The sequence below is a fragment of the Arachis ipaensis genome, chromosome B8 (assembly GCF_059453495.1).
Source record: "Arachis ipaensis isolate K30076 ecotype BB chromosome B8, ASM5945349v1, whole genome shotgun sequence".
NCBI classification, from domain to species: Eukaryota; Viridiplantae; Streptophyta; class Magnoliopsida; order Fabales; family Fabaceae; genus Arachis; species Arachis ipaensis.
In genome coordinates, this window is record NC_142443.1 from 6373497 (window position 1) to 6400782 (window position 27286).

The 27286-nt window shown below is 36.6% G+C and overlaps 2 protein-coding genes and 1 pseudogene across 5 annotated transcripts; 1 reads left to right on the forward strand and 2 right to left on the reverse strand.

The window, feature by feature from the left end:
• Positions 1-1016: 1016 nt before the first annotated feature.
• LOC107612946 (uncharacterized) lies at positions 1017-13970 on the forward strand. 4 transcript variants are annotated; one of them, XM_088495219.1, is made up of 19 exons: positions 1017-1323; positions 1910-1963; positions 2563-2799; positions 9736-9883; positions 9973-10023; positions 10107-10282; positions 10601-10672; positions 10763-10874; positions 11284-11368; positions 11469-11520; positions 11596-11657; positions 11736-11851; positions 11935-12050; positions 12218-12286; positions 12432-12489; positions 12719-12792; positions 13111-13159; positions 13326-13405; positions 13567-13970. In XM_088495219.1, the coding sequence occupies exons 3-19, from the start codon at positions 2782-2784 to the stop codon at positions 13627-13629; spliced, it is 1401 nt and encodes a 466-aa protein (XP_088351345.1). In that variant the 5' UTR covers positions 1017-1323; positions 1910-1963; positions 2563-2781; the 3' UTR covers positions 13630-13970. The 4 variants fall into 4 exon arrangements, with proteins under 4 accessions (XP_088351345.1, XP_088351346.1, XP_088351347.1 ...); XM_088495221.1 differs by lacking the exons at positions 1017-1323; positions 1910-1963; positions 2563-2799 and adding exons at positions 6156-6589; positions 7756-8647; XM_088495220.1 differs by lacking the exons at positions 1017-1323; positions 1910-1963; positions 2563-2799 and adding an exon at positions 6152-6589.
• Positions 13971-15214: 1244 nt separating this feature from the next.
• Positions 15215-17057, reverse strand: LOC148547082 (uncharacterized; annotated as a pseudogene).
• A 7899-nt stretch (positions 17058-24956) lies between these two features.
• LOC148547083 (uncharacterized) lies at positions 24957-26462 on the reverse strand. Its single transcript, XM_088496544.1, has one exon. The coding sequence runs from the start codon at positions 26460-26462 to the stop codon at positions 24957-24959; it is 1506 nt and encodes a 501-aa protein (XP_088352670.1).
• Between the last annotated feature and the right edge of the window lie 824 nt (positions 26463-27286).

Genomic DNA, 27286 nt, shown 5'->3' on the forward strand with positions numbered 1-27286 from the left:
ATTGATTAGTTGTTTTTCTTTTGTTTGGGATGATCAAGCATTAGCTTTAATTGTGTTAGCTTCTACCAAGTAGTTAAGTGTTGATATCTCTTTGGCTGTTATTTCTTTTTTTTTTTAGATAATTTTTTTTATTCAATGGACTAGGGTTGACAATGAATTCTTTATGGACAATATATACACCATTTAGCTAAACTATAGAATTTTGATCAATGTGTCTCTCTCAAGCTGCTTGCCTTTTTTATTGATTAATATTGTGCTTATTTGTTGTGTGATGTTGGTTATGTTATGTGTACATTCTTTTCTATTTTTTTTGTAATTTAAGTATTGTTCTATTTTTTCTGGAAATTTCTACAATTTGATAATAATGTAGAAATTACAGCAAAATGGCAAATTAATTAATTAGTTAAAGAAGAAGGCAAGAAGCTGTGAACTAGAGTTGACAGGGACAAGGGAAAATTGAAAAAGAGGGAATAGGGAAAGGCGACTAACCACGGCGACTCGGCTACGAGACCGGCGAGAAGGCAGCGACGGCGAGGCCAAGAAGTAAGAAGACGATGACGTCTGAACCAGGGGCAAGTTGCTGGCTGCTTCTGCTTCTGCTTGACTAAGCCGGCAATAACGAGGCCAAGAAGGTGGCGACACACGAACCACGACGAGACCCGGCGACGGAATGATTGAGCCGAGTTGCTGGCTGCTTCGCGTGGGTATTGGCTTGTGGGTGGTGCGAGTGAAGACGAGAGTGTTTTAGAGCAAGGTTCTGAAAACCGGTTCGAACCGGCCGGTCGAACCGGTTGAACCGTGAACCGACACAAAAAATGAATCGGTCAGATACTAAAACCGCAGATTTTAAAAATCGTCGTTGAACCGTTGAACCGGCCAGGAACCGGTCGGTCGAACCGAACCGTGACCCGGCCGGTTTTTTGAATTTTGCTGAAACGCTGTCGTTTTTGTGTGGTGGAGCCCTGAACCCTAACTTCGTCTCTTACCAAAACGCGTTCTTTGCCTCTCTCACACTTAGCCACTGTCCAGAGCTTCTCTCATCGAACTCCTGCTCTTCCCTCACTCCCTCACTTCCGTCCAACCACCGCCTGCTACCGTCGCCGTCGCAACTTCCAACTTTGAACAGCCACCGCTTGCTCCCTCACTTCCCTTCCTTCGTGCAGCAAACATTGCAAACTTCCTTCCCTCCATCGCGCAGCCACCGTTCGATCGTCGAAGCCTCCATCGCGCAGCCACTGTCCCGCCGCGCCAGCTCTGTTCCACCGCGCTCCTGTCCCTTCAGCGGCGTCTGCTCTGTTCCATCGCGCGGCCCTTTCCTCGAAGGTATTTTTTATTTTTGTAACTGTAATTGTGGTTTTAGTTTGTTGGTTAATCAGTTAATCTGTGATTTGTTTCTGATGTTCTTGATTTCAACCTTGCTACTATTAATTTTTTTTTTTATTGTGTATCACTATGCAAATTATCTATGAGATTAATGGGTTGCTAAGCCTGTAATATTGATATTGGAAACATTGCAAACATTGAAAACATTGCTGATGGGCAATATCATGTGCAAACATTGTATGAACCGATCGGTGTTGCTGGTCAGATTATTCCCTGGAATTTCCCTCTTCTCATGTTTGCTTGGAATGTTAGTGGCTCTGGTTACTGGCTCTTCTTTTTAATTTTGCTCTGGTTACTGGTTCTGTTTAATTTCTGGATACTTGGTTCTTCTTCCTTTTAATTTATGAAAATTTTGTTCAAAATTTCATTTTAATATTTTGTGATTTTTTGTAATTGCTCTGGTTACTGGCTCTGTTTCATAATGTACCAATCTTAGTGTAATTGTTGTTTTGTAATTGCTGGTTGCTGGTTGCTGTCATGTACCACCATTCTGTTTCTGGTCAACCATTTCCGTTGCATTTCAAAGCTCCAGCTCCCTCTCCCTGTTCTGTTCGAATTTCAGAACATGCTCCAGCCTAAGGTAATTTATTTTCCTTTACTTGTTCTTTCTTGTATTAATTATTCAGTTATTATTTTATTTAATTGTTGTTTTTAATGATTAGTATGTTGTTCAAGTTTTTGTTTTCTTGTTGGTTTGCTGTATTTTAAAGCTTTAGTTGTTCTTGTTATTTTGATTTTCAATTCTAATTGATCTTATTAACTTGTTAATTTGATAAATTAATGTTTTAGTGCTGTTCTTAACTTTTAAATTTTAGATTGTTAAGTTGTTATGTTGTTCTTGACCTTTTGATAATTTGTTAATTTTATAAATTGTTAAGTATATAAATTGTTCATGATGTTGATCTGAATTAATTGTTCTTGTTATTAGAAAGAGAATGGAATTGAGGTATATCAATCTACAGGTAGCTATAAATTGAAAAGAGGACACTCACTGGGCAGAGCTCCTTTGTTACTTCATTAAATGTTTTTTTGGGTTTCTGATGCAATACTTGAGATTAAGAATTGAATGGAAGATGAGCAATATTGACTTTCTTTTTGTTTGATTGTTTGAATATGAATTTAAGATTCTGTAAAACTGACTTTTACTAGGAATCCTACAACTTGCTCAATGTGTTTCAGTTCCTCCCAGGCTGAATCCTACAACTTGCTCAATATGTTTCAGTTCCTCCCAGGCTGAGCCAACATACTGTGCATGACATGATAGATTCAGGTTATGATATAAATATGGAATAGAAGGAATGATCTCAAATGGTTGATTGGTGCTCACCTCATGAGTGGCCTCAATACACCATCTCTCTAATTCACCCAATCCTACCTTTACATACTCTCTATTGCTGAATGAACAACACTCAAAATGTTAGTATTCTCTATGCAGCAAATTGACATGTAATATGAATATGGTGAATAATTGAATGGTTTGTGATTGATTATTTATTTTTTTTGTTATTTGACTTTTGTGTTTGTATTTGGATGAGATTATAATATTGTGGTTGATTGAAATAATTTTAATTTAGATAATATTTCAAAGATTATTAGTCTATAATTATATTTTTGTGTGTTTATTTATATTTTAATTATTATTTTTTATAAAACGGTTTTTTCGGTTGAACCACGGTTGAACCGGTTGAACCTATAAACCAGTGAACCAGTAGTTAGAGCGGTTCGATGACCGGTTCGGTTTTCAGAACCTTGTTTTAGAGGCTAAGAGGGATGTTGAGTGTGAGAGGGACGAGTGAGGAGTAAAATTAGAGTTTGGAGTTTTGGCATTAAACGACGTCGTTTATCCCCTTTTTCAAAACAATTAAGCATCCCCGGCTGGAACAACCCCTCTTTAGACGGGAAAACTAGTTTTATTCTCGATGCCTCGCAATGTTCTGAAAACCGGACTGGACCGGTCGGTTCAACCGGATTAATTGGAAACCGATCATCTAGCTGGTCCGGTCCATCTCCAAAATTGTCCTGAAAAAAAACGGTGAAAAATCGGTCAAATCGATAGTTAACTGTTGAACCGACTGAACCAGTTGGGTTTTTGTAAGGACCGGTTTTTTCAAAATCCACCAAACGGCGTCGTTTTGACACTGAGGGAAAAAAAGAAAAGAAAAATTGAAGCTGATCTGAAAACCGTATCAGACCGGCCTGTTCGATTAGTCTAACCAAAGTTGTGAAAATCGGACCGGACCGGCCGGTTTGACCGGTTTAACCGCGAACCGATGCTACAAACGATCCGGTCCTCATCTGAAAATCGTGCAAAGAAGAACCGCTCAAGAACCAGCGAACCGGCCAAAAACCGGCCGGTTGGACTGAATCGTTGACCGGCCAGTTACACTAAACGACGTCGTTTTATGATTTTTTTTAAAAAAAATGAACCCGACCCGACCCGCTGGCGGAACACCCCACCCCCACCCCCCCCCCCGCCCCCTTCATTCATGATTCATCTGAATCATCTCCAATGGAGAACCCTAGCCGCCCTGAACCATAGCCCCCCTGTCGCCATCCTTCGTCCCCTGGTGTCGCCATCCTCAGCCCCAGTAACCCTCCAATCTCCATCGTCGCGTGGTTCCTGCCCAGTAGCCCTCCATCTCCATCGTCTTCATCTTCTCAACACCAGCGCGCAGTAGCCCTCTCATCGCACGGTCCTCAACAGTCAACACCGGTAGCCCTCCATCGACCCCAGGTGAGTGACTCGTCCTCTGCTCATCTTCTTTGTCCTTCGCCTCTGCTCATGTTCTTCCATCGACCCCGGTAGAAACATGCATGAAATTGATACTCTGTGAACTTCCTCTGTGAACTGAACTTAGATTTCTGTTTAATTTTCTGTGAACTTCATCTGTGAACTGTTCAATTTCTGTGAACTTGCTCTGTGAACTTCCTCTGCTCAGTGCTCATCTTCTTCCTTCTTCGTTCCTCTGCTCAATTTCTGTTTGTTGGTTAGCATAAAAAATTAATAATCTGAAAATTAACTGGATGTGGCTGGTCTTCTATTTTGCAGCTCAATTCCTGTTTGTTGCACAATTTCTATTTGTTGGTCAATTTGTGTTTGGTCCTCGGCTCAATTTTTGTTTGCTGCTGAGCATAAGAAATAAAAAATCTGAAAATTAAGCTGGCTGGTCTTCTATTTTGCAGCTCAACTTCCTCTGTGAGCTGAACTTAGATTTCTGTTTAATTTTCTGGAACTTCATCTGTGAACTGTTCAATTTATATGAACTTGCTCTGTGAACTGTTCAATTTCTGGAACTTCATCTGTGAACTGTTCAATTTCTGTTTATGTTCATTGTGTTGTGTTGTGTTGTGGGCTTGTGGCTGTTTTTACTTGTTAATTTGTTACTCGGTTTTAGTGTGACTGTTTTCTAATTGCTCAATGGCTCGATTGCTCTGTTAGTTTACTGATGGCTCTGTTAGTTTGTTACTCTGGTTTACTAGTTGCTGATGGCTCCTAATTTTTTTGTTCAAATTTGCTAATGGCTTTGTTTTGTAGTTGCTGGTTTTACTGGTTTTGTAGTTGCAAATTGTTAACAAGTCCGTCCAGTTATGCATCTCAACAAGAAAGGACTTAAGTAGTAGTAGTAGTAATAATAGTAGGAATTAAGATATTGATTACAGAATCTGTAATTGATTTGCTGAAGTATCAGAGGAAATTCTTGTGATCTCAATGGTATTAGGTATAGAAATAGCAGAGAAATAGAGATATCATAGAACATAGAGGGTATTATTCCTCCTTGCCCAAACCTCAGACTCTTTCTCCATGATTTTTTATGCATTCTCTCTGCTTTTCTCACATTTATCTCCACTCCCTCATAACTGAATTTTTCCTTCACCCTACTTATGTTGCCATGTTGGTTCTGTGTGCATAGATGATGTTATATGTTCTAGACCTTGCTGACCAATGTAATTTAGTTCCTTGTATCATGTACAAATTGACCTGCTTCCATTTGAACAATTGAACACCAAAGTAAAGTGGTACTGGCAATTACTTAATTTTAGTGTAATGTTGTCTTGTTTATTTATTTGATCCATCTGTACCAATTATTACAGGAATACAGGCAGTATTATTTGGTAGCATCTGTTGCTTTCCAGGAATCATTCCGAATTGTTTGTAACTTTTGATATAATGCTTGGTTTTCAATGTTCAAAGAATCTTTAATTTTTATTATCATGGTGCCTTTTTTTTTTCTTATGTATTTTATAACTAAAAGGACTACCCGATAATTTAAATCCCCAGCCAAATTATTCGACTACACAAGTTAAACCAAAAGTTAAATTTAGATTATATGTTGACATTTAATATTTGATATTTTTTTATACTATTTAACTTGAGTTTGTATATTAATAAGATTATATGAATTTGATTGATGGCATTTAATGTAGTTTTTTAAATTTGAAAATTATTTTAATATTTATATTATACTATAATTATATTTTAGGATGTTTATTTATAATTTATTTATTATTTTATTTTAAAACGGTTTTTCTGGTTGAATCACTGGTTAGACCAGTGAACCAATGAACCAATAATTAGAACGGTTTGATGATCGGTCCGGTTTTTCAAACCTTTGAGTCTAACTGTGAATCGGCAGCAATCACGGTCCGATTTGCCCCCTAAAACCGTTTCTCTAAAAATCGGAGGAGAACCGTCGAACCAGTCGGTTTCCAGCCGGTTGAACCGGACAGGGAACGATCTGTTTAAAAGAAACGGCGTCGTTTTTTATTTGCTTACTTTCTCTTGGTTCTGCTCCGTTTCTTTCTCCCTTTCTCCCTCCCTTTCTTTCATTGACATAAACTCAGCCAAAAAACCCTAGCACTGTAAGCCTACACCAACGCCGCCTCAAGGAGTGGCATACTGCCGCCGTCCGTCCGTCCGTCCGTCTATCTAGCTTCCCTCGTGCTCCAAGTCTTCAACCCCCGTTCGCTGTCACCGATCGCAGCTGCTTCCTCGAGCTCGGCGTCCGTCGTCTTCGTTCGCGTTCTTCGTCGTTCAAGTTTGCTCGGCGTTCACCGTTCGCGTTCACTCGCCGTTCACCGTTCGCGTTCACTCGCCGTTCACCGTTCGGGTTCGCGTTCGTCTGGAAGTCACGTTGCCCTGCTTCAAACTCTGCAACCAACCCGCGCGCTCCACCTAGCCGTCGAACTGCTCTCTTTTGTTGCCGCCGTGAGTTCCCTAAACCCACCACCAGACAATACACTCACACAACACCAATAATCTGCTTCAAACTCTGCAACTTCTTATTTCTATTACAATAAGTAACTATTTGATTTGGCAGTGGTTTGGATTTTTTTCATAGACTGAATTAAAGTATACAATAGTTATGTTCTCTTCTCTATCACATTGATACTAAGCTTTGAATTCTCTTATTTCGTTTCAAGTTTACCGCACTCAACATGTTTGATGAAATGCTTTAACCATATTTCCGGTTGGTTTTATCATTTCTAGCTTTTAGAAACTTAGTAAGTTGATTGCACGTGAAATTAGAATAATTGGATCTTAGTAATTAGGAAATTTTAGCTGCACAAATAGCACCTTTGTAGAAAACATATTAGCATGATGATTCCACTTGCATTAGTGTTCTTCTGGTAAATTTTAACTGTTAGTGTGAACTTGTTAATTTGCTAATTGTTCTGGTGTTGTTGTTCTGTTGTTCTTCTGTTATTTTTATTTATTTATTTTTGTTGTGATTTTCTGTTCTTGAACTTGTTAAGTTGATAATTTGCTAAATTGTTGGGCTGCTGTTGTTTTAATTTGCTAAATTGTTAGGTTTCTGTGATTTAATTTGTTGGATTTTCTATTTAGGTCTTGTTCTTGTTTATTTGCTAAATTGTTGTTGTGTATTTATTGTTATCTTTGAGATTCTTGCTGGATATTGGTGATCATTGATTTATTATATGCTTCATGTTTTCATTGTTTTCTTCTTCTGAAGGAAAAAAATTTCTGTTTTCATTGTTTTGTTGATTGTTTGCTTTGTTTCAGAAATTAATTTTTTGTGATCAATGCTCAAACTCTAAATGCTGTTCTGTTGGTTTTGCAGTGTTTGTTTTGTTTCAGAAATCAATTTTTTGTTATCAATGCTCAAACACTGAATGTTGTTCTTCTGTTTTTGTTTTGTTTCATAAATCAATATTTTGTGATCAATGCTCAAACTCTGAATGTTGTTCTGCTGTTTTTGTTGTTTCAGAAATCAATTTTTTGTGATTAATGCTCATACTCTGAATGTTGTTCTGTTTTGTTTTAAGGCTGTGTTTAGAAGAGGTGATTGATTTCTGAGTGTTGTTTTGTTTTTGTTTTAAAGCTGTGTGTTGTGTTCAATTTTCATTTTGTAGGAAATTCTTTGAGGTATATAAGAATTAAGAAGGAAGACTATTTTAATGGTATTATTCTGTTGATTCTGGTATGCTACAAGCTTGAACATAGAATTGAAGAGAGAAACCCTTTATTATTTTATCATTGGCCTATTTTTGGCATTGCATATCATTGTAGTTTGTTTATTCATAGAACTAGTTGTTTATGATCCTCTTTTGAAGTAAAAAAATGCAGTAGAAGAGTGTTTAGAACCAGTTGCTTTATTCATTGAATTTTTATAGAATCAGGTGTTTATTATAAAACGGTTTTTCCGGTTGAACCACGGTTGAACCGGTTGAACCAATGAACTAGTGAATCAATAACTAGAGCGGTTCGATGACCGGTCCGGTTTTCTGAACCTTGCTGATAAGTGATAGCACCCCACCCCACCCCTTTCTCTGTCTCTCTCTCACACCAGCAGAAAACCCTAATCCCACCCAATCCTCTCTTCTCTTCGAATTCGAAGAACAGCCACCACCCACCATCCCACTTCTAAGCTCAAACCCATCACCGGACCCTTCTCTCCCTTCTCTCTCTGTCGCTCTCTCTGTCCGAGCTCTCTCTGTCGCCGTGGGTCGTCGCCACTTTGCTGCTCTTGCCGTGGGTCGTCGCCGCTTCTTTGCTCCTCGCCCTGGGTTGTCGCCGCTTCTCCCCTCGTCATTTCTGCTTCTCCCCTCCTCGCTGGCGTCGTTTCTGCTTCTATGCTCCAAACTGTGTCTCACTGTCGTTGTTTCTCTTCGCGTGGAGTCTCGCAGTCAAAGCGACTACCTTTCGTCGTGTCTCAAGTCTCTAGTCTCTGCTTCAACCCTCTCAGGTCTCAGGTCTCAGGTCTCAAGTCTCTTCTTCTCTGCTTCAAGCCTTCAAGCCTCTCAGGTCTCAAGTCTCAGTCTCTAACTCTCCCTGTTTCTATCTCCCTGACTCTATCCCTCTGAAATTTGAAATTTATTCTGATCATGCATATGATGTATATTGATTATTCTGCTGAATTTTGAGATATTAATGTTTTGAATTTTTATTTGAATTCAGTCCGTTCAAATTGAATTAATTCTGCTGAGATTGAGTTATAAATTCAATTGTTTAATTTATTAATTCGGCTGAGATTGGTTTTTAAATTCAATCTGTTGTATTTGTTTTGGTGAATTGTTGTTTTGCTGTTATTGATTCAAAATAAAAACATTGCCACAACTCTGTATTGAATTTACTATATGGCTTCATATGATTTGGTTGAATTATGCTTGTGATTCTTAGGTTGGATACATGTTTTGGATGTCTTGGAGAATGCTTGATTGACTAACAGAAATTTACATATGGGAGAGTTAATTTTTTAATAAATTTTATTATATATTTAATTAAACCGGTTCAACCACGGTTCAATTCCGGTTGAACCATTGAACCATTGAACCAGTTACTTAACCGGTTCAATGACTGGTCCGGTTCTCGCAACCTTGGTTGTAACTTCAAGACCTTCAAGTGAATGAATGGAATAATTAAAATGTGGTTGGAAAATTCAAATGGAAACTATGAAAACCTTTGTTTTTGCTTTGTCATTGCTGAACTTGAGTTTAAATCAAGAACTATGTTTTTATTTGTTGAACTTTGAATTTTGTTAGTTATTGTGTTGTATGATTGCAGTTTATGAAATTTAACGTTGTTACTTCTCATATATTGGTATTTTTTTTTTCATTTTATTGGCTGAAAATAGCATAAAAACAGGTTTTTAGTACATCAAATATGATTTGGACATGTTAGGATTTTAAACTAGTTTTAAAAACCAAAAAATCCGAACCAAACCAATCCAATTAAATTCGGTACGATAGGATCAGATGGTTTTTCCTATCAAAACCGAGCCAATTCGCATCACAAATACCCCTGGTTCCTGCCATCTGCTCCAATCTGCTATTTCCGCTGTCTCTCTAAGCTGTTTTCGATTAGTCTTATACATCTCCACACTTCAATTTCAGATCCCCAACAACCGTCGCAAAATGACTCGCCAAGGAGCTTATAAAGAAAGCGATGACATGCTCATTGATGAACCAAAACTGCCTCAGCAAGGCCAAATCGCGGCCCTTCCTAATGAGTTCAACCCCAGTTATCTGAAAATATATTACAGTAACTTAATTTCTCTTCCTATTTCATTATTCCTAAAATTTCATAATAATTATATAATTATGCTTATTCATTGATATTTTGGACCTCAGGTAAGCTGTTTCCTCATGCTGATTTATATAGATGGATGTCATACGGCAACGGTAAGCTTAAATTCCATTCTACCAGTCTACTGTCATAATCTTTTCTTTTAATCTTTTTTATATTTTTGTTTTTGTATTTGTAGATGGGAAGCATCCTGCTTGTGATTCATCTTACTTGGGACGAAGGGAATTCTCGTACACCCTAGATAACGATATATTTGTGCGCTACAATACCTTCAATAGTGCCACCGAACTTGAAAACTCCATCAAAGACAAGTGCCCGTTAAAGATAGATATTGGACCCATCTACAACCTCAACGTAAGATATGAAAGCTTGTTTCTTTTAATTCTCTCTTAATCCTGAAGGATATTGATGCATATATTTTTGAATTCACTAAATAGTCTGTGTTAAGATTCATGGTTATTCAGTGGAAATAATAGAGTAACTACTAACTAGACAAAAGAGAGAAAGATGATATTACTGATTGTGTGAATTGTTGGGTGTTGTGACCAGAGAAATAAGCAACATATAGGGGAGTAATAAATATAGCACACCAACTCATAAATACCCCACCTAAAATCTGTAATGTAGGATACTTTTGGAAGAATTCTGATGTCTATTTTAAATGTATTACAGCCTGCACATAGGAATGCTTATGCTGGAGATAATGTTCTCACTCCGGTTGAGAGGGAGCTGATTTTTGATATAGTAAGAAGCTCTTCAAATTAAAATGTACTTGTGAGTTTTTCTACTTCTTTGTGGGATTCTTAACATTTGTTGGTTAATTATCATGTGTAGGATATGTCAGATTATGATGATGTTAGATACTGCTGCTCAGGTGCTGATGTTTGTCTCAATTGCTGGCCATTAATGACTGTAGCTGTCAAAGTAATAGATACTTCCTTAAGAGGTAATTTTGTGCATTTTATACATACTGTGAAAGACTGAAAGCTAGCGTAGAATTTGTGATTTATACATTGTTTGAAATGAAAGTGCGAGACTAAAGTTGTCTCTTTGGCCTTTACTAACATTTACTTGTGTATACTACTATTGTATATCCCTCTATTGTCTATGCACCATTCTTTGTGCTGTCAGATAGGGGTGTTCAAGACCCAGCTCGACCTGAAACCCGGCCCAGACCCGAGGCATATTTTGTTGGGTTTGCTTTTTTTTACCCAGTGCTATATTAGGGCCGGTTCCAGGTCTAACTAAACTCGGCCTGGCCTGGCCGATGTGCACCCCTACTGTCAGATAGTTATTTGGAAGTAATGTCTTCTGATGCACTCAAGCTTAATTATTGTGTTGATTTATTCTTTCAGATGACTTTGGGTTTAGACATATTCTCTGGGTATATAGTGGTCGGCGTGGTGTACATTGTTGGGTCTGTGATAGAAAGGCAAGACGGTGAGGCCATGAGACACTATATAGTTAAAACTTGTTTTTGGTTTGGTTTGGCTACTAAGGGCCATAAACATATTTTCAAATGTTACCATTACACTTACAGGTTGTCTAATGAGCAGAGAGCAGCAGTTGCGGACTATTTTCGTGTCTACAAGGTATGATAGTTTTGTACTAATAATCTAGTTTACGAGTCATGTATTAAGTATATCTTTGATTTATATTCTTTCCAGGGAAATGAAAATAACTATAAGAAGGTTTCCTTGATGGGTCAAGTTCTGCATCCCTTTCTGGCGTAAGTTCGATAGTGAATAACTGACCTTCCTAGCTAAATCCATAATTCAATGTCCTGAATAACATTTCATATCTGTAGGAGATCATATACTGAAGTTCTCAAGGAATATTTTGAGACAAAACTGCTTACAAGTCAAAATTTACTTTCTAGCGAGGAGAGATATGAAAAGATCCTAGAGATGATTCCTGATCAATGTATTTTTCTCCTATCACTGTATGATGATGCTTGTGGATTTCCTGCTATCATCTGGCATATAATGAGTAAATTGTATTTGCAGCTATTGCTTCTGAACTTCGAGGAAAGTGGCAAGAAAGTAGGCGGTCTTCTAGTGCAAAAGAAGACATTAATATTGTTCGATGGGAGCAGCTTAAACAGTTGCTGCAAAAACATAAGGTATGGAAGTCTCATTTGTATTGAGGCATGCTGTTTTTTTGGGAGCAATTGGTTAATGGCATCAAATATGTGCAGCTATGACTTTCTTGAGTAATTAGATGCTTCATTGTACAAACTAGATACTGATATTTTTATTGTTGTTGTTGTTTTCCTTTGCGTTTCCATAGGCACAAGGGGTGCGTAGGTGTGTTGAAGAGATTGTGTTCACCTATACATATCCTAGGCTTGATATGGAGGTTCGTCTAATATTTGGCATTCTTTCCCCATGTATTCTTGTTGATGGTTTTCATATTGGCTTCGAACTTATGCATTCATATTTATTCCTCAGTCCTCATAACACAATTTTCTTTACTTATTTGGCTGGACGTATTTATATTTTAGGTTTCTAAACATATGAACCATTTGCTCAAAGCACCCTTCTGTGTGCACCCAAAAACAGGTATGTTTTCCATATCAACTTTTTCTTGATAGCAAGTTGTTGATTTAAGTGTCTATTGACTCTTAAGTCATATTTTTGTTTTTAATTTGTAATTGCTATAAGAATATTAAAAGAGAAAATTTATCCTCCTTTGTTTCGGGTTAGATAGTGCATCGTCCCTATGAAAATAGGGATAAGTGTGTTAGTTAGTTAGGGCTTATAACATGCCATGGCTATTTCTTCCTTGTAGGCCGTGTTTGTGTCCCCATCAACCCAAATAATTGTGAAGAATTTGATCCCACGACGGTGCCAACCCTTATCCAGGTACAACTACAATGACTATCTTCTTACTTAACTAAAATATGCACACTATAATGGTTATCTTCATCCTTCTGGAAAGGAGGGTTGGATTTATTTTGCCAACTATTTGCCAAACTTGAAATATGAGGAGTATTCTATAAATAGTTGAATACTTGGGAATTGCTGCACTTTAATGTTGTCTCTTCTGGTCCCACCCTTTACTAATGCAATTTACCATGTGGAAGTGGTTGAACTGAAAAAAATGCTTGAACTTATTCACATTACTGATTACTCCATTTGGATGATGTATGTTTAATATTTGTGAAAATTTTAAAATTGCAGCTTTTGGAAGAGCTGAATAGGGAGGGCTTGAGGTCTGATGTTGAAGGAGGTTTGTTTGATACTCTGACAATACTTAGGTTTCTTTCTGGTAGAATTTTTGCATGTCATGGCAATAATTAGTTTTCCATGCATATAATTATTGTTCTATTTTTACATCTTGTTCAAGAATCAAGATTTTCCCAACTAATGGCTTTCGTCACCTTGACTTATGGCAGAATGGAATAAAACTTCACTTGCAAATGCCATCAAGCTCTTTAGGTCATCCTTCCTTCAGCCATTACTGAAAATTTGCAAGGTTTGAATCAGTTCTTCATTCTCTATTAAGTATTACCTATTTCTAGCTTGACAACAATGTGGCACGTTTTAAAATGCTTTTGGAATGTCTGCAAAAATGAGAGAGGAAACGCAAGTTGCATTTTGTTTCTTGTGCATTGCTAACTGTGAAATAATATTCAGGAGGAAATGGAAAGCTCCTATAATGCGAAACTACAGCAGTCGAAGAATCTCCTTAGTTGGTAGTCTCACTTCCATGATTGGCCATGTTCCTTTTGGAAGCCCATTTGAATTTAAATGGGGGTCAAGTCATTCTTGAGAACATGTAAGCTATAACACAAGCATTGATAAATTATGTATAGTCGTTGAATTTCGATATTATTATTTTAGGCTTCATCGGATAGGAGTTAGTATGGGATTGTATTTGGATGCTTCATCATAAGGACGTATGAAAGGGAAGGGAGATTCTGGGTTTCAGGTCTATGTAATGTAATGCATAACTCAATTACAAGTTATAACATAGATGCGTGCATGAGATACTAGTTCCATTTACAAGTTATAACTTATAACACAGATGCTTACATGAACTACTAGTTTCTTTTTCACCATAGTATATGACCTGTAAATGGGTCCTAGACATGCTTTACTATCATCTTAAACTCGAATGAATGATTTATGATGTAGGATTTTGGAAGAATGCGCCATATGCCATATGGATTATTATTTTTGTATAGACATTTAACCTAATTTATATGTGGGAAGTGTTGGATTAAAGACCACACTAATTGCAACAGAAAATAGCTGCTAAAAAAATTTATAAAAATTTTAGATATTAAAAATTGGGATTTTTTTATTTAAATTAGGAAAAACAACCATTTGTATCCATGAACTTTACGAACGCCGACAAAAGTACCCATTAAAAAAGGAAACTAACGAAACTAACGTTGTATCCATCAAAGATGGATTCCGTACAATAAAAGTACCCAAATTATGAATTTATGTTGATTTTTTAATAAAATTTTAAAATTACCTTCATCCTTTATCTTCAACCCCTCCTCTCTTCTTTTCCAAATCTCAAAACACCTCCATTGCCATTACTTTAACCACCTTCTATTCTCTACTACTCTATTAACCACTACTGTCGCCATTTTTTCACGCTGACAATGACAAAGACAACAACAAGGCAACCAGGCAATCCATCCGTTCCCACGCAACGCTAGATGGAGAAGCTCCGGAAGTGAGACTGAACTGAGATCCAGTGCGCAAGGTCTTGTGGTGCGATTCAACTCCTCCTAGGTCCACTTCAAGCTCATGGACTCCATGGAAAAAGGTACTATATTTACAACAGTACACATTACAAATTTATTATATAATTAACGAAGTTGAACTTTCTCATTCTCCCAAATCACCACCATCATGTGCAAGATTCCTGTGTTACTCACATGCGACCCCACCAAAGCAATCTTGCCAAAGTTTCAATTTTTAGCATCCAAAGGTGCTTCTCCTTCTGACATTGTATTGAAAGTGATGGAGAAAGGGTGGTGATGGTAATGGCGGTAATAGAGTGTTGATAGGATTTGAGATTGAAAAAGTGATGATGAGAAGTAAAATTAAATGTTAGAGTGAAGTTGTTGTTTATGGCTGTGACAGTGGAGAAGGAGGAAGATGAGGCTGACGGTTGGTGACGGTGGCGGTGATGATGGTATTGGTGAAGGAGGTGGTAAAATTGATGAAAAGAATAAAGAGAGGGTTGAAATTTGCTGAAAGGGGTATTGAGATTAGGGTTAGAAAAATAGTAATTTTGGATTTTTAGGTATTGAGATTAGGGTTTTTAGGCAATGAAAGTGTTTGAGGTTTGAGAAAGAAGAGAGGAGGCGTTGAAGATAATGGTGAGGGGTAATTCTGTAATTTTATTAAAAAGTCAATATAAATTTAGGATTTGGATACTTTTGTCGTACGGAATCCATCTTTGATGGATACAACATTAGTTTCCTTCTTTAATGGGTACTTTTGTCAGCATTCGTAAAGTTCATGGGTACAAATGGTTGTTTTTCTTTTAAATTAAATATAGTATTTACGAAAATAAATAAATGTTGAAGTAATTACAAAAATACATTCTCAGTCACATTTCGAATAGAGGGTCTTTATTGAAAATGACCACATCTTAGATGCACAGACCCTATTTTGTGATAGAGTTTTTACGGGTCATATATCTCAGATACAACTGTACTTGCAACGCTATTTTCACTATAAATTTTTAATCAGCAAATTTCCGCCCGTCAGGGTCGGTGCATTCGAGATATGCGCGATTGTGTATATAAGTCACAGCATCCGGGAAGAACGTGGATTATAACAATTTTTTTCCAGTTTTGTGAGCTTTTGGACGTGGGAAATCGAGTTCCTTGACAACATATGACCCCCCGATAATATTTTCGCGAAGGAGACATCAATAGATTGAATAATATTTAGCACGTAGCTGGAGCATTGGACTTTGAGGTTGGTAGTTTAACATTTTTTTATTGTTAGTAATGAGGCAAGCAATGCATTCGTGAATCGTACCTGGGAGACACTCTTGCAAAGCTTGTAAGAGCGCAGGAATCCTGTTATACGACTCTTCCCAGTTGCTATAGATCTTGGCAATTGCTTTCTGCTTTGCCATCCACACCTTTCGATACGAGGGCTTGAAATGGTAACTCTGATGGACAACACTTTGCAACACTAGGATAGACACCGATAGGTCAGTCTTTATCATAAGTAACATGACCTTGCAAATCAAACCACTATTCAGCTGAGCATGCCCCGAGACATGGTAGGTGCCAGACAGGTATGTGATCCACCGAACCGACGTACCTCCCTGCAAATTTCGCTCGGATGTCAACATCATGCATAACAAAAAAAAACTAACGTATAGAGTCTAATGCATCCAAAATATAACGTAAAATATACGAGTAATTCAAGTTCTGTCGTAATGCCACACGAAGACTCCATGGACAACCATTGGTAAATTGCTTGCATCAACAATGATATTTAAGCCTATCTGACTCCAGAACTCTGTACCTCGCATTCCGTCGAATACTATAGTTCTTCACCGCCATTAGAACTGCTTCTCGGTTCCTGAACCGATGCCCAACTTGGAATTCCACCCCACCGTCCGTGTTGTAATCCTCCCCGTTTCCAGGGTTCAAAAGATTGTCCGCCTGCATTGCATCCAAGTTCAACGTCTGATAATGGCTAGGACCATCTGATAGTCGAGGAATGGCCAAAGAGGGAGACAGCAGAAACCTACCAACACCATCGCTGGGAGTCTCTGGTACAAACTCATCTTCGGACGCTATATCGCTTGATGACCTGGACCCGGCAACATAGGTTGAATCGCCCTTACTGTTGTCCTCGTCGGCACTACCATAAGGCTGGGCATAGTGGATCGGTACCGCCTTGAGCGGCACAACTTCAGGAGTCGAAAGAGACAGCCCACCACTAACAACTACGTTACGGATCGCAGCATACAACTCCATCACATGTTGTGGGATCAGCCGTGCATGTACGTTGAACATTACCCTCACATGCTGATCCCCATCAATCCAAAATAACCAGTTGGTAAATCCACCGTTCGGAAGCACATTCAGAAATCTATATGCAACCTGCCCAACCTCTTTTGTTCCTACTCCTCCCATATTGCTAAGACTAGGAGAGGCTCTAAAAATTTTGATCATGTTGTCAAAAAAAGACTTCCAATCGATTGAATTTTGAGAAAACACATATTGTCGTGCGAAACTCAATTGATTGTATTACACTTCCAAGGGATTGAATTTTGAAAAAACTATTGTCGTGCAAAATTTAATAGATTGTATTATACTTCCAATCGATTGAATTACCAACAAATACGATTTTTCTAGCTTTTACGGATCAAGGGATAAAACACTAATTGATATTGCCAAAATATTTATGGAGATCACAATTAATAAAAGATCTATTTTATTGTTATTTTGTTTCTAATTGTTAATAAATATGATAAATGAATAATAATTTATAAAATAAAAGATAAATTTTATAATTAAATAATATATAAAGAATTAATTTATAATTAAAATTAAATAAGAACGATTTGATAATTATTAAAAAATTTAAAAAATATATTTTATTATTAAAATTATTTAATAATTTAAATGTTATGGACTATTGAATCTTTTGCCATGAAAGTTAACCGAACAAACCAATTTAAAGCTTGCTTGTCCTATACGTTTTTTTTTTTTTTTTTTTTCCACGTAATAACTCACAAACCAAAAGTCTAAAAAGAAAATGCTGTAATTCTATGTAGCTTGTTTAGCTAGTTAATTAAAAAGCTACTCCTTCAATTTACTTAATTCCCTTGAATATTCTATCTAGGCCACGTCTCTGGTGGCTCCATTTAAGGTGAGTATTGGTGGTTATATGTTGACTCTTCAATTGAGAGTTGATATGTGACATTATTTATTAGAGTGATTAAATGAGATATAAAAATAGTTAAGCATGATATTGTGGTAATCTCGATATATTAACCTATGGCCGTTTGAAAATTTATTATATCTTACTAATTTTACAATCAAAATGTATTATATATTGTTTTTAATTATAATTAAAATTAAATTATTTTTTTAAATTAAAAAATTTTCACATCTTTTTTATTAATTTTACAACTAAAATATTATAATTAAAATTAAATTTTTTCTTTTAAAATTAAAGAATTTTTTTCTCTACTAATTTTATAACTAAAATGTGTCATATATTATTTTCTCATTGCAATTAAAATCAAATTTTCTCTCCAAAATTAAAGAATTTTTCCTTCCTTTTTCTTCCTTTTTTTATCTCTCTCATTCCTTCAACTACTCTATCTATATTATTATCAATGACTAATTATGAATTTGACAATCAAAATATGCAATATGACATTTTTTAATTGCATTAAAATTAAAATTAAAATATTAAAATTAAAATTGAAATATACTTATATTATGTATCATATGTTACTATCTCATATATTACTATCTAATTTAATAACCAAATGTGTCACATGATACCCTCTTACTAAAATTGAGAGAAAATATTTTCCTTCAAAATTAATAAACCTCCTTCCTAAATTTTCTCATCTATCTCTCTCTATTTTTCTATTTCTCCCTACCATTTTCACTCTATATATAATTTATATTTTATATTAATAACAAAATATGTCATCCGATATTTTTATTATAATTAAAATAAAAATTTTTCTTCTAAAATTAACAAACTCTCGCTCTTATTCTTCATTTTTATCTTTCTCTCTATTTTCTCTCATTCTCAATTTGTTCTACTTTTCTGTTCTATAGAAAATAAAATTAACAAAATAATATAATTTAAATAAAAAATATTATTATTATATACATATTTTTTAGGTTTTTATTTAGTTTTAAATTTTATCGCTTATTTTTTTAATTTATATTTTTATTTCTCTTATTTCAAATATTTATTACGAAAAATACTGATGTTATAATTAAAAATTTGAATCAAGATTCAATTGTTTAAAAAAAATTAATTTTAAGTTAATTTTATAACTATCAATATAATTTTTTTATACTAATATCTAATTATATTTTTATATACATAGAAAAAATATTATTTTTAAATAATAAGTATAAAAATTAATTATTTTTATTTATACAATAAATTTAACACTTAATTAAATATAAAAATATACACGATAAATTATTTTAAATTTTAGATAATAAATATTAAAATTAATTATTAATAAAATATTAGACTTTTTCATATAAAAATAATAACTAAAAATTGACGAAAATCAACACATTAATTATAAAAAAAAAAGCACGTTTACCCAGTTCAATTAATAGATTTACTTCAGTTTAATAGGATCATAAATACGGTCAATAAAATAATACTTCTCCAGATGTCAAACTCTCATAAAAGTCACACACTAGCCATTATAACCACCACACTGGAGTAGCCACCATAGACAGCACCATCTATCTATAGTCACAGCATACTCTGACAATAATGAACTTGTGTGTTACTTATTAGCTTGTGCACTAATAACATATCAAATGATACATGATAATGTATAAATGAAATGACGAATTCAGGAGAGTTCGGTTGAAGTTTTAACTTTTAGGGATTAACTGAATTGAAGGAGGGGATATATAAAGTATTTAGGCCACTTAGTAGGTTCTATAATACAATGTAATATATATATAGAGTATAGGCAACTTCTATAGAGTATGTATCTTTATAAGTTACGATATACGGATACTAACACGAATACGAGACACGACACGACATAAGATATGCGGATACACAAATTTCAAAATTTTATAAGACACGTGGATACGATATATATATAATGTATTTTTTAAATAAATTATAATGATATTTTGATATTTTATTGATATTAAAATATAAAATATTAAAAGTATTTAAAATTTTTTATTTTAATAAATAATAATATATATTATTTCTAAACTCATTTCAAGAATACATATTTTTAGACCATTCGGTCCAAGAATACTCCCAAGTAGGGGTGGCAAGCGGAGGTAGCCTGCCCCGCCCCGCCTAAGGCTAGCAATATATACCCTATCTGCGGGTATCCAACCCGAACCAACCCGTTCGGGTAGGGTTGTCTACCCTACCCGCTGCGGGTAGGGTAGGATAGAGTATGAATTTGTCTGCGGGTAGAGTAGGGTACGGGTTTAGGGTATACCCTACCCTACCCGCACCCCTAATATATATATATATATATATATATATATAAGTTATGTATGTAGTGAAGAAAGTGAGTGTTGAACTCACAATCTTTCTCTTATAAAAACTTGAAATAACCACTAAACTAGTTGATGATCATATTATTTATAATTTTATGTTAGATTTCTTTAAGATTTTATTGTTTTTAATTTTAATTTGAACTTAGTTTTTTATTTTCTATTTTATTAATATGTATAAAATTTGGAATGGTTGAATTTTATATTTGCTTAATTTTTTTTTTATTTTTCTGCGGGTAGGGTAGGGTTTAGAACTTTAGGATGCGGGTATGGTTAGGGTTGGGAGATTCTCAACCCGTGGGTAGGATAGGGTAGAGTTTTAAGAAAGTTTTCAACCCGCGGGTAGGGTTATGGTAGAGTCCAAACCCTATCCATTGCCAGCCCTAGCCCTGCCCCGTCAAAAACTTGCCCTTTGGCGGGCTGGCCCGACCCCCCCCCCCCCCGCGCCGCGTGCGCGCGCCTAATGAGGCGGAATTGAAACCTCACCCCGTCCTGCCTAACAGCAGGCTGACGGGCCAAACCTGTCAAATCTCCTTTTTTTTTTACTATTAAGTATTAAATAATATATATAATTTTATAACTATTTTAATAAATTTATAATTTCTAAAGATATAAAAAAAATTATAATTTCTAAATTCATAAATATTAAAGTCTTTATAATTATAAATATATAATAAACATAATCATAAACCAAGTTTTTTGAAACAAAATAATAAAACTAACATTGTCCAAAGTAAAATAAATATTGTCCAAAACATATAATTAAACATCTACAAGTTTAGAACATAATCAATCAAATGTAAAATATAATCCAAAGCACTAAATTAGAACATCTTAAAAAAAAAAAAACCCTGAGCCTGGCGGGGAAGCCCGTCCCGCCCCACCAAAGCCCACGGTTTCAGCAGTGCGGGTTAGGTGGAATTTCGATAAGTGGCAGCCTCAATTTTTCAGCCCGACCTAGCAGGTTTAGGCCCGTTTGTCACCCCTACTCCCAAGAGTACTCCACATACAAACAAGCCCAAATAGAATGATCAACAACTCTACATTTTTCATTATATCACATATTTATTTCTGCTTTCTTTTATTCTTCTAGAATGTGTGAGCCAGCTGATATTCATTTTGTTAGCATTCTATTAGAATATTTCACAAATTAAAAAAATTTGCTAGATATGATTGTAGATATGATGAGCTCTGCTATATCCATTCATGGTAAAGATCGCAAATCCAAATAGAACACCTTCTTCTTCTCCTTCTCCTTCCTCTATCACACCCACAATGGATGATAATGATTTGAACCCCTCTCAAAATCCTGCTAGCCCCTTCTATATACACCCAAGTAAAAACCCAACATCAATTCTTGTTTCTCTATTGATGCGGTATTTTACAACCCACAAACTTACCGGCAAGTGCACCGGGTCGTACCAAGTAATACCTTACGTGAGTAAGGGTCGATCCCACGAGGATTGATGGATTAAGCAACAATAGTGTTTGATAGGCTTAGTTAGACAAACAAAAATTGGTGTTGAGATGCAATATAAAAGACATTAAACAATATCAAAAATATTGAAGAAAGGCAAGTAATTAAGATGGGAATAATATATGGAGAAGATAGTTAAGGTTTCAGAGTTATCTATTTTTCCGGATTAACTTTTCTTACTAACTAATTTAATTATGCAGGATTTAATTTATGGCAAACTGTATGTGACTAGACCCTAATTCCTTAGACCTTCCTAGTCTCCCCTAAAATTCATTAACTGTCAATTCCTTGGTCAATTAATTCCAATTAGAGGGTGATAATCAATTTCTAGTTTATATGCCACAAAAACTCTAATTATCCAAGAGGTAAAAGGATTATATGTCACGTATCCTATTAAATTCAGATAATTAAAATTTAGGAGAAATAGTTTTCAAGCTGTTGTTCAGGTAAAGAGCTTTTCCAAGTTTTACAAGAACTCAAATAGAAAGAGGGTCATACTTCCGTTCCACCCAAATTCATAAAATAAAGAGCGAAAACAATTCTTAAATTATAAATCCACACATAAATTAAAATAGTAAAAGCAATAAAATTAATCCATAGAAATAGACAGAGCTCCTAACCTTAACAGTGGAGGTTTAGTTGCTCATGGAAAAGAGAAAATAAGGATTCAGGTAAAAATGTACCGAGTTCCTATCTGATGGCATCAGATCTCTTTTTATAACTAATCCTAATAAATTTAAAATCTAATATTTAAAATTAAACTTAAAATAATATCTTTTCCTAATTTAAGATTTGAATTTAAATTCGAATTAATTAACAAGTCTTCTACTGATGGGTGGGAACCACTTGATTTGTCCATTCTGCCGCTTCTAATATGTGATTTCTGGGCTAAGAACTGGGTTAAAACGGCCCAGAAATCGCCCCCAGCGTTTTTCTATATTTTCTGCACGTGGCGCATGTGACGCGTCCGCGTCGTCCACGCGTTCGCGTCATTTGTGCAGATTCCAGTCCACGCGTTCGCGTCAGGCACGCGAACGCGTCATTGTGATTTCCTCCATTTCGCGCAGTCGCGTGAGCCATGCATCCGCGTCGGTATTCGCTGGTCATCTCCTTGGCTTCTTCTCTTTCTCTGCAGAAACTCCATCAAATTCCGCCAAATGCTACCTAAAATAAACAGTATTGTACAAAACTCAAAATAGCATCCATAGTGGCTAAAATATAATTAATTCTTAATTAAATTCAACAATTAGATGCAAATTCACTAGGAAAAGATAGATAAGATGCTCACGCATCACAACACCAAACTTAAACTGTTGCTTGTCCTCAAGCAACTAAAACTAATATAAGCTTAGGATGTGAATTTGCATGAGAATGAGAGTTCGATTAAGCTCATGTCTCTTCTTATAGTGGGGTTTACAACTGCAATCCTGAACAGTTTTGGCATCTCACTTTATCCTTTGAAGTTCAGAATGATTGGCATCCATAGGAACTCAGAATTCAGATAGTGTTATTGATTCTCCTAGTTCAGTATATTGATTCTTGAACACAGCTATTTTATGAGTCTTGGCTGTGACCCTAAGCATTTTGTTTTCTAATATTACCACCGGATACATAAATGCCACAGACACATAGCTGGGTGAACCTTTTCAGATTGTGACTCAGCTTTGCTAGAGTCCCCAGTTAGAGGTGCCTAGAGTTCTTAAGTACACTCTTTTTGCTTTGGATCACGACTTTAACCGTTCAGTCTCAAGCTTTTCACTTGACACCTTCACGCCACAAGCACATGGTTAGGGACAGCTTGATTTAGCCGCTTAGGCCAGGATTTTATTCCTTAGAGCCCTCATATCCATTAATGCTCAAAGCCTTGGATCCTTTTTACCCTTTGCCTTTTAGTTTAAAGGGTTATTGGCTTTTTCTGCTTGCTATTTTTTTTTTTATAATTTTTTTTTCGCAAGCCTTGTGTTTTCACTGCTTTTTCTTGCTTCGAGAATCAATTTTATGATTTTTCAAATTATCAATAACATTTTTCTTTTTCATCATTCTTTCAAGAGCCAACAATTTTAACATTCATAAACTTCACTATCAAAAACTATGCACTGTTCATGCATGCATTCAAAATCACAGAAAATACCACCACATTTAAGTAATTCAGACTATTTTTAAAATTAACTCAATTTCTCATGCAATACATCACTTCTTTTTCTTTTATTTTTAGATTCAAGTTTAGTGAAACATCTTTTCAGCATTAAAGCAATTAAATGAAAACTAAACTAGTCCTAGGATTCTAACTAATAAAGGATCATGCAACAAACAAAGAAAAATAACAGGAAACCGGAACATAATATAGAAAAGAGGGAAGGAATAAAAATGAAAGGAACTCAACCACCTTAATTATCCTAGCGGTCGTTTTATTCTTCAGGTTGTGTTCCTCCGTGAAGATGATTCGCCTCCCTTTTGTACTAGAAAACCTATAGGCGTAGCGTCAACACCAAACTTAAAGGTTTGCTTGTCCTCAAGCAAAGAAGAACTGAAAATAGAAGAGACAAATATTTAAATGAAAGAAAAAATAAAAGGATAAGGGAATAAAAGAGAATTAGGATTGGGAGAGAGAGAAAACTGGGCGGCGCAAGCGACGCGGCCGCGTGGGGCACGCGGTCGCTCGCATTGCTCTTATACTGATTGACGCGATCGCGTCGGTCACGCGGTCGCGTGACCCAGTTTGTGCTTCTGGCACGAGTGCAGCCTCGCGCCAGCACAACTCTCTGTTCAAATTGATATGATTGCCAAAATTGGGATGACGCGATCGCATGGGGCATGCGATCGTGCGAGTGGGCAGTTAATGGGGTACGACGCGGCCGCGTGGGGCATGCGGTCGCGTAAAGGGAATTGCGCGTCCAGCGCCAGTCAAGCACCACTCTAGCACAACTTTCAGCTGTGCACCCGTTTTACGTCGAAAATCAGGGCACGCGGCCGCGTGGGTCACGCGGTCGCGTGGGACGAATTGTGCCATTGGCACGCCTCCAGCCACGCTCCAGCGTGACTCTCTGTTCGTTTTTATTTTTCTCTCCTCCCCTTGCGACACGGACGCGTCGCGTAGCATTCTCTTTCTTTCTTTTTTTTTTTTTTTTTTTAGCTTGAGGTGGTCGGTTCCTGGAAGAACATAGCTGCATGATTAGAGAATTAGTAAGAACTCAATAGAAACAAAATAACTAAGAAAACTACTACTACGAAAAATAGCTAAGGATACGAAATTATCGGGTTGCCTCCCGACAAGCGCTTCTTTATCGTCACTAGCTTGACGGTCAGCTCCTCTAAGGAGGAGGATCATAGGGGCTCAGCTCTTCACCCCTTACTTTGAACTTCTTTCCTGTGTCTCCATAACGTAGCTCAATATGCTTCAGAGAGAGGATTCTGATTACTGTATAAACCCATGCTGGATTGCTGGTCAACACCACCTTCATTCCTAGGGAGAAACCTTCAGTGGGGATCTTTTTGTTTCTCCATCCTCTGGGTATTTTTTTCTTTTTGGGGACCTCCTCCTTAGTGGATGATGCAGTTCCAACACCAAACTTAGGTTTGATGTCAGGCGGAATTTTATCGGTTGTCACCACAGGAGGTTTGAGTTGCAAATTCTGCTGTGCATCATCAGGGGGTTCTTGAAGGTTTGGATTAATAAGCTCAGCCTGCATGCACCTCTCTTCTTCACCTGTTGAATGTACATCTTTGAAGACATGAAAGACCAGTTGCTCATTATGCACTCTAAGCACTAATTCACTCACTTCTACATCAATCAGAGCTCTTCCAGTGGCTAGAAATGGTCTTCCTAGAATTATAGAGGCATTCTCTTCCTCCCCTGTGTCAAGAATCACAAAGTCTGCTGGGAGGAAGAACTTACCCACTTTAACCAAGATGTTTTCCACTAATCCATATGCAGGCTTCATAGATTTGTCTGCCATCTGTAATGCTATCTTTGTGGGTTGTGCCTCTTGGATTTGTAGCTTCTTCATCACAGATAAGGGCATTAGATTTATGCTTGCCCCTAGATCACATAGGGCTTTCTCAAAGGTTGTGCTCCCAATGGTGCATGGAATTTGAAAGCTCCCTGGATCTGGCATCTTCCTTGGCAAGTTATTCTGAATGACAGCACTACATTCCTTAATCAGGACTACTGTCTCATCTCCCTTTAAACGCTTTTTCTTTGACAACAGCTCCTTCATGAACTTGACATAGATAGGCATTTGCTCCAAAACCTCAGCAAAAGGAATATTTATTTCTAGCTTTCTGAAGACTTCCAAGAACTTTGAAAACTGTTTGTCCTTGGTCTTCTTTTGAAGTCTCTGAGGATATGGCATTTTAGGCTTGTACTCAGGAGCCTTTGGCAAAGTAGGATAAGTGTCAAGAGAGTCTGGGAATGGGTTGTCCGCACGCTTTGGAGGGGCGTGTTCTACTTCTTCCTTCTTCTTCTCTGGAGCTTCTTTTTCAACGAGCTCTTCATTGGCCTTGGTCTCAGAGCCAGCTACTTTACCACTTCTCAATTGAATAGCCTTGCAATCTTCTCCTGGGTTCACCACTGTATCCTCTTGAAATGTACTTGCAGACCTCTCAAGTATTTGCTTGCTCAGTTGGCCCACTAGCACCTCTAAGTTTCTAATAGAGGCTTTGGTTTCCTGTATAACTTGTGCTTCCGTACTTGCCACTTGTTCACTTATTACAGTGATAGCCTTGTATTCCTCTCTTGGATTTGGAATTGTGTTACCAGGAAGGCTATTAGTGGTCCTCTGATCAATCTCATTAACCTTTGTGGCTAATTGACCCATTTGAATCTCTAAGTTCTTGATGGATGCTTTGGTTTCCTGTCTAAAACCTGTCGATATTGCTTCCAAATCATTGTTCTGCTGAAAACCGCCCTGAGAACTATTGTTGAAGTTCTGAGGTCTCTGAGGTTGGTCCCTCCACCCAAAGTTTGGGTAATTTCTCCATCCCGGGTTGTATGTCTTAGAATATGGATCATTGTTGGGATTCCTAGGACCACTCCCCATGTAATTCACCTGTTCATAAGAAGGTTGAGCATAATCATAATTATCATTTTGCATAGAGTTACCTGTCATGTCATAGGAGGTCTCTTGGGGTGGATTTTAAGTGTTGATAGCTGAGACTTGCATGCCACCCATCTGTTGAGTAAGTAGATTTATCTGCTGAGACATGAGCTTGTTCTGAGCAAGAAGAGCATTAACAGCTTCTACTTCCAGCACGCCTCTCTTTTGAGCGGTCTCAGAGTTCACAGAATTCCTGTTAGATGAATATAAATATTGATTGCTTGCAACCAATTCAATCAACTCAATAGTCTCCTCTGGTGTCTTCTTCTTGTGCAATGAACCACCTGCAGAAGTGTCTAGACTCATCTTTGACATCTCTCCTAAGCCTTCATAAAAGATATCCAGTTGGGTCCACTTGGAGAACATGTCTGGAGGGCATTGCCTAGTCAGTAGCTTGTATCTTTCCCAAGCTTCATAAAGAGTTTCACCCTCCTTCTGCCTGAAAAGCATGAGTTTGTACACCTCTGGGTTCACTCCATTTGTCTTTACAGTATCACATATCTGTAGAAAATCAGATATAAATTGATTCGGGTCTTCGTGAGGAA

Bases quoted from the DNA above. Each gene is read 5' to 3' on its own strand.
- LOC107612946 (XM_088495218.1), top strand. From the start codon at position 9,598: ATGGTTTTTCCTATCAAAACCGAGCCAATTCGCATCACAAATACCCCT. The intron at 11,658-11,735 runs GTAAGTTCGATA...TCATATCTGTAG, and splicing joins GTTCTGCATCCCTTTCTGGC to GAGATCATATACTGAAGTTC. The intron at 13,406-13,566 runs GTTTGAATCAGT...AATAATATTCAG, and splicing joins CATTACTGAAAATTTGCAAG to GAGGAAATGGAAAGCTCCTA.
- LOC148547083 (XM_088496544.1), bottom strand. From the start codon at position 26,462: ATGGGTCAATTAGCCACAAAGGTTAATGAGATTGATCAGAGGACCACT.